At 44.7% G+C, this 7,500-nt stretch overlaps 1 protein-coding gene across 2 annotated transcripts in view; it reads left to right on the plus strand.

Moving 5' to 3' along the window:
- The window catches only part of celf4 (CUGBP, Elav-like family member 4), an 80,089-nt gene that overhangs the window by 16,035 nt on the left and 56,554 nt on the right, over positions 1 to 7,500 (plus strand). For both annotated transcript variants that reach the window (XM_056606140.1, XM_056606139.1), the window contains exon 2: positions 6,854 to 6,936. In XM_056606140.1, coding sequence (XP_056462115.1) covers positions 6,854 to 6,936 — 83 coding nt within the window. The remainder of the gene's footprint in view (positions 1 to 6,853; positions 6,937 to 7,500) is intronic.

Genomic DNA, 7,500 nt, shown 5'->3' on the forward strand with positions numbered 1-7,500 from the left:
CGTTGTTCTGCAAAGTGTTGTGGATAAATCACATGCACACACACACACACACACACACACACACACACACACACACACACACACACACACACACACACACACACACACACACACACACACACACACACACACAAACACACACACAGACAAATACATACATCTTGCCATAGTGAAACATACAATATATTACCATTTCAATATTGCTCTCGTTTTTTCCTTCATGCCGTCCAAATTAAATTCCCCTCACCCTTCATCGTTTTAAACAGAGAATAACAAAGATCTGCATGGATGAAGGATAGTTGCTAACCAGAATTCCATTAAATGCATTCAGCGTTGTTTTCTCAGCCACTGGAGTAGCACAGACTTTATTTCTCTGGATCAGTGCACAGTTGAGATATGTATATTGTTACCTGCTATTTATGTGTTACCTTTTTCCAGCCATCTTCGGGTAATAACGTCTTCACATATTGTCTTCAGTAAATGTGTGACGCTGAGATTGTTTTCCAAATGCCAGCCAAACATTTATTCATTATAAAATATACAGCTGTTTAGACTCCAGTGGCCAAGCTGCTTTCCCGGGTTCTGAAAATTGCGTTCATGAAAGCGAATATACGAAACTGATATAACTTTGCAACATAAATTTTGATAAGCTACCATGATTACTTTTCAGTACCATCTAAATATTTCAAACTTTACCAATAGCGTGCAATTTTTTCGATCATGTTCTTCCTTTGAACTGCATTTAAACTCTCTAACACGTTCATTGTAGAAGATTATATTTGAATAGGGTAACCTACACTTAAAACATTTATCCTTATATTTTCCAAGAGGCATGTGTGACGCAAATCACTCCTACATCTCAATGGTTCTTGTCCCTCTGTTTTCATCCTTTTTAGTGGCTATGGTTTTTGTTCATCTACGCTTTCTATTCAAATGTGACTTGGATAAGGGCGGCACGACATGAAAACAGCCAGAGTGTAGCGTGAAATAAGACTGATTTTCAAAACCTTGCGCTTTTGGAAAAAAAAATCCATTCTTTGCCTCCCTTGCTGTTTTATTGGACAACAATATGTCAGTAAATTGCAATGTTCACATGCTAATTCTGCGCGATAACAAAGCTGCTTTTTACTGAGGACGTCCAGTAACGGAAATGTCTTGGACGCCCCCTCACCAATGATGATTGAGTATTTCAGAAACCTTTTCATTTATGAAATAAATGAAAAGGCTCTCCATATTGTAAAAAAAATTATAACAAATGTATAGCCGTGCCAATATCAAGTTTACCCTTTCCCCCATTGGTCAAACGTTGTTTTAATAATTCTCCCTCTTTCTCCTTTGAAGAAAAGACACAGGTGTTAACATTACAATGGCGGCCAATTCACACGTTCACCATATTTTCCTGAGTCACATGCCCCGCAGCTGAATAACATTGCCCTCATGACGTCCCCCATTCATTAGCCGCCACAGGCAGCTCCTGGTTAAAACAGAAAGAAAAAGGAACGTGCTTTCTTCATCGTTTGCAAGCGTACCAGTGTCTCTCAGACCATACTAGATCCTTCTAAGTCCTTGTTTCCCGCCTCAGTGATTGTAAAAAGGGCGTAAAGGCAACCAATTAATGTTTTTTGAGGATGATATGGTAAAGCTCAAAGTGCTCCGTGACACCTTGGCAGTGTCCCCTAAAATAGCAGCTGTCCTCGGCCTCTCCATCTACGGTGAGGTATGACCTGGAATGTCCTGATATGATATGAGGAAGGGCTCTTCACTTTGTTCAATTATCATTCACACAGAAACAGTCAACGTCAAAGCTGTGTTATAATGGACGAAAGGTATTAATAGTATCCAAATCAAAATCTTTCATTTTTCAGTGTCTGCGTCCCTTTGCCTGTTTGACGGACAGTACGGCCATCTTGGAAGATAGTTTAGCTTGATAGTTTAGCCGGGCGGTTTGTAAGGCAAATTGGTCAAGATTTGCGCGGGTGACGGATGTTGATTCGTGAGGGTTTTTTGTCATGTTTATGATCAGTGTAGCTCGTGGATCATTTGTCTAAACAATAAGTGGACGAATGCCTTGTATTTTACAATTATGTTTTCAACTTTCGGTACATCATATATATCATTTTGATGGTGCTCTATCCTCATACCTTTTTTATTTCACGATGAACCTAAAGGCCAGGGTTATATATTGAAGAGACAACTACATTGAAAGAATGAATTGTAAAGGCGTTATCTGGTTTTAGCACCCAAAAGAAAATCTAGAAATCCACTCAGTACATTTTCATGTAAAGGAAAAAATAGAAAATGCTTCTATTTATTGAGCAAAATCTGTCCTTGGTGAACCCTTTCAGGCACAGATAAGTGCTAACAGAAGTTAGGTGGCGGAGACTTGTATTGACTGACTGAGATTGGACAGCCTCAGACCAAGTTTCATGCTGTGGGTATTTTTTAAGGCAGCATTCAAGGGCTGTGCAACGCGCAGCATCCTCAGTGCAAATAAAGCTCTTCTCTTTCTCTTTTTTTCTTAAATGTAACGCTCCCTTCTCAGGCTCCTAAACGAGATGTTCTGAAGTATTCAAATGATCGCTGGGAGTTTCTACCCATCTGCAGATGGGAATAAAACGGGGACTCAAACAGGGGAGGGCGAGATTCTCTTCCTTTTTAACAAAGCCAGATTTAATAGGCACACGATAATTAGAGGATTCTTTTTGGAACCGTTTTTTCCTCCCTCCTCCTAGCTTTCGAGAAATGCCCGGCGTAAAAGCTACAGTTGACAGTGTAAAGTCCCATATTGGTTCAGCAAGGTGGCAACACACAACGACACATGGGACTTGCCAAGAATAAGGTTGTGCACACCGCTTTGTAAATCCCTTCCCATTATGGGATTTAAAGGCAGAGAGGACAGCTGCCATAGCACTGCTGTTGCGGGACTGGTGTCAGGTAAAATAACTGTTGGTTGGATCAACCATTAGCTGTTTGGAATAAGACTGTAGGAATATTACTACAATTTCCACAATTACTGCTCCTAGTACACCACTAAAGTTCCAACATTACAATATGAATGCTGCTACTGCTATTACGACTATTGCGATTGCCCATCAAAGCAAATAATACTGTTTCAACAACTACGACTGCTAATTCTATTTAACTCATTATGGATTGTATTTGCATGGCAATGCTAACTGATAGAGGGTGTCTTTTGGTTATTTATTTTATTTTAAAAGTTGATAAAAGGCAATGATTTCAAACTGAAATTAGCATTTTCCAAGCATTCAAACCATAGGGAAACTATAGTATATTCTAGCAAAAATGAAGTCAAGGTTCCCCATCGTTAACAAGGTCAAAGCCTTATGTGGTCCAACATAGCTGTCTTTTTAATGAGGACTGGTGACACTGGTAGTCTCTTGCAACCGAAGCTGTTGGTGTCTTTTCTTCTTCCCCCTCCAATAAGTATTCATAGTCTCTCTACCATTCCCCCGCCACTCTCTTTCATCTTTTCCCTTTCTCTGTCTCTGTATTCTCTCCTTATTCTCTCTCTCTCTCTCTCTCTCTCTCTCTCTCTCTCTCTCTCTCTCGCTCACGCTATATCTCTCTCTCTTTCTCTCTCCATTCCTTTCCTTTTCTCTCTCTCTCTGTGGGTGTGTGTCCCTTTAGGGTGTCTGCAGCAGTTGAGATAAGAAGCGAGTGTAGGACACAGGGGGATGGTGTTCACAGAAGCTAGGTGATCTTATCTACGCCCTAGCTGTCTTTCTCTCTCTCTCTCTCTCTCTCTCTCTCTCTCTCTCTCTCTCTCTCTCTCTCTCCTTCTCTCTCTCCCTCTCTCCTTCTCTCCCTCCCTCCCTCTCTCCCTCCCTACCTCTCTCCGGCTCTCTCTCTCTCTCTCTATCTCTCTATCTCTCTCTCTATCTCTCTCTCTCTCTCTCTCTCTCTCTCTCTCTCTCTCTCTCTCTCTCTCTCTCTCTCTCTCACTTTCTCTCTCTCCCTCTCCCTTTCTCGTCCCCTCTCTCTCTTATTGGTCTCACTCGATCCCTCCATCTCAATGTCTTTGCTTCCCCTCACGTGCACATTCTCTAAGAGCCCTCTTTGCGGGTCTGTTGATTTAAATGTAAAGTGATGGGTAACCAAATTGGCAGCATTGACAGCAGAAACAAACAGCTTATCTCTCTCTCCTGGGCCAATGCGGGCCTTCGTCAGATACCGGAGCCACTGCCAGCATCCGACTTGTGACAATGATGATAGATTGGGTGTTGGTCGACTGTCACAGTTCATGCCTGCGCGGCCATACAACTGCGGCTTTGAGTCAATATCTCTCCCTCTATATATATATCTATAGATATATCTATCTATATATCTATTGGTGCACAGGGTTCCCTTCAATTGTGTGTGCGTGTGTGTGTTTATGGAAAAAGTGTGTACTTCCTTAGCATGTGTGTCTCGGGTCGGTGAACTCGGGGGGGGGGGTGAGGGAGCGGGGAATAAAAAAAAGAATAAAAGCATGCAGCATCTCTTGGGACGGTGGTGCTGTCGCGTAGCGGGAGCGCGACAGGCCCCGGGAGGTGGAGCAGTGAGGAGGAGGTGATGGTGGAGGTGCCAGAGGTGGTGGTGGTGGTGGTGGTGGTGGAGGTAGCGGAGCTGTCAGCAGCCAACTCCCACTTTGCCTAATGAGCGAGGGGCCTGTTAATTAAAAACACCAACAGGCAGAGCTCCCTGGTGGTCGGCGTCAGGACGACCCAGGGTTAAAGACGCAGAGACGAGCCGCCGTATATGAGTATATATTTATATATAGCCAACGCATACGGCATATTTAGCGCGCGCGGGACTCTGCTGTGCTACCCTCTACAGCAAGTAGCCTCCAGTACAAAGGGAGAACAAAGCAACACAATGTTCAAAAGGAAAGGATAAAGTATAAGAGGCGAGATTGTCTTTCTTGAAACAGCACATTGTAATTTTTTCTTGGGGGGGGGGCTGGTTGGCGTTTGGCGGTTGGGGGTTGGGCGTTGGGGGTTCGGGGGGGCGGGTGGGTGGTCTGCTATAATCCAGTAAAACCCGGTCCTTGATGTTCCCGGAACAAGCAGTTATTCTTCTTTTGTCCCTGCGTGCTCTCGTGCCGGCGTTAGAGAACATTTCGTTGACGTCTGCACGATGCCTTCCTGTGATCCCCCCGAAAAACCGGAAAGATGTTGCTGAGAAATGAAATCTGTGAAGTCCCAATGCAAAGGGAGCTAGTTTTTGTTGTGCTTGCTACTTTGTTGTTTACATATTATAGTGTCTGAAAAAATAAATAATATATATAATATAATGTAAAAAAAATGTCTAAATGTTTGATCCATGTTGTGCTTTCACACACTGAAGCACAATATTTAAACGAATTGACTCATTTCACGCTCTACATTATTTATTTATTTTTGGTTATTTTTATTGTTGTTATTAAATCACCAACAATTACGAATCACAAGCATTAATGTGTGGACTGACGGTGTGTCAGTTTTCTGACAGCCATCTGTGTGTGTGTGTGTGTGTGTGTGTGTGTGTGCGTGTGTGTGTGTGTGTGTGTGTGCGTGTGTGTGTGCGTGTGTGTGTGTGTGTGCCCCTCTGTTAGAGGGTTGGGCTGGGTGTGGTAAACAGGGTTTTCACACAGGAACAGCTTTTCCCACATTCCCTGTGGCTCTCGCTACCTCCCGCATCTCCGTCTTCCCTTTTCCAGGCCCTCACGTCAAGCCCAGGTGCTAACCAAACCGGGTGCACGTGCATTGTGGGTAGTCTCGGAAAAACATATGGAGCGCTGAGATGGGGGGAGTGGCGTGGCATGGCCCGTGGCGTGTGTTTGAGTGTGTGTGTGTGTGTGTGTGTGTGTGTGTGTGTGTGTGTGTGTGTGTGTGTGTGTGTGTGTGTGTGTGTGTGTGTGTGTGTGTGTGTGTGCGTGTGTGTGTGTGTGGGGGTGTGGGGGTGTTTGTGCGTGTTTTTGTTTCAGATGGTTGGGGGGAGGCTCTCAGGAAAATGTCTTTCCCTGTCACGGCATACAGAGGAGCGGCGATGGCGGCATGGATAACTATTTAAGGCTACGAGAGAGAGAGAGAGAGAGAGAGAGAGAGAGGAGGATGAGAAAGAGAGAGTAGAGAGAGAAGAGAAGAGAGAGAGAGAGGAAGGAGAAAGAGAGAGAGGAGAGAGGATAAGGAGAACGTAGAGAGAAGAGAAGAGAGAGAAAGACGGAGAAAGAGAGAGAGAGAGAGAGAGAGAGAGAAAGACGGAGAGAGAGAGAGAGAAAAAAAGAGAGAAGGGAGTAGAGGGGCGAAACAGAGAGTAGGGAGGAGAAAGAGAGAGAGAGAGAGAGATCGCTCGATCAGATTCAATGTGTTTCGCCAGCAATATGGCCGCCGGTCTCATGTCACATTCCCACATCTCTATATGTCACCAGGGAGCTTTATTTGTTTCTACCATTCTTGCCGGGTACTTTATTTGTTTCGTATCCTTAATATCCCAGATGCACGAACAGATGCAGGCACACATAGAGCGCATTCCCTGCACAGCGTTGTAGGCGGGAGGTTCAGAGTTATTGCTGCCGGCTTCATATACAAGTTAATAGGTGTGTGTTTACGTGGTTACGCCTGTGCGCGCATGTGTGCGTGTGCGTGTTTGGATGCAAGTGTGTGCACGTGTGTTTAATATATGGGCTTTACAGACTATGGCATTCTGTGTACCTACCACACCAACTATGTACCATACAGCCAAACAATTGGGATCATGCTTCCTACTTGCTAAGCGTTGACTCTCTCTCTCTCTCTCTCTCTCTCTCTCTCTCTCTCTCTCTCTCTCTCTCTCTCTCTCTCTCTCTCTCTCTCTCTCTTCCCCTGTTTCACAGGCTGTGCCTTCCTCACCTACTGTGCCAGAGAGTCCGCCCTAAAAGCCCAAAATGCTCTCCATGAACAGAAGACTCTGCCAGGGGTAAGTCATATGGGAGGGATACCAGCTCCCCAGCACACACACACACACACACACACACACACACACACACACACACACACACACACACACACACACACACACACACACACACATACACACACACACACACACACACACACACACACACACACACACGCGCGCACATGCACACATATTACGTGACACCTACTTGACTGTGTTAGCTGTATTCAGAGTACTCTGCAAGTGTACTCAGACATCCCCACAGACGCTTCCAGAAATCTAGGCAGGTCCACTTTCACACACACAATCACACACACACATAACTTATACAGACATACACACACCTACACACACACACACACACACACACACACACAGCACAGCTAATGCCAAGTTGTGAGGTAAGGATCGAATAGGCTTTTCTGCACACGCACGCAAACATAGACACATACACACAAAGGCACACACACCATGTAAACACACAGACCCACACACCCACACGCATGCACGCCGGCACGCACGCACACACACAGACACACACCCACACATGTAAAGCCGTATATTTATTTTAAATCAAACGGG

This window comes from Gadus chalcogrammus, chromosome 13 (assembly GCF_026213295.1).
Source record: "Gadus chalcogrammus isolate NIFS_2021 chromosome 13, NIFS_Gcha_1.0, whole genome shotgun sequence".
In the NCBI taxonomy this organism is placed as follows: Eukaryota; Metazoa; Chordata; class Actinopteri; order Gadiformes; family Gadidae; genus Gadus; species Gadus chalcogrammus.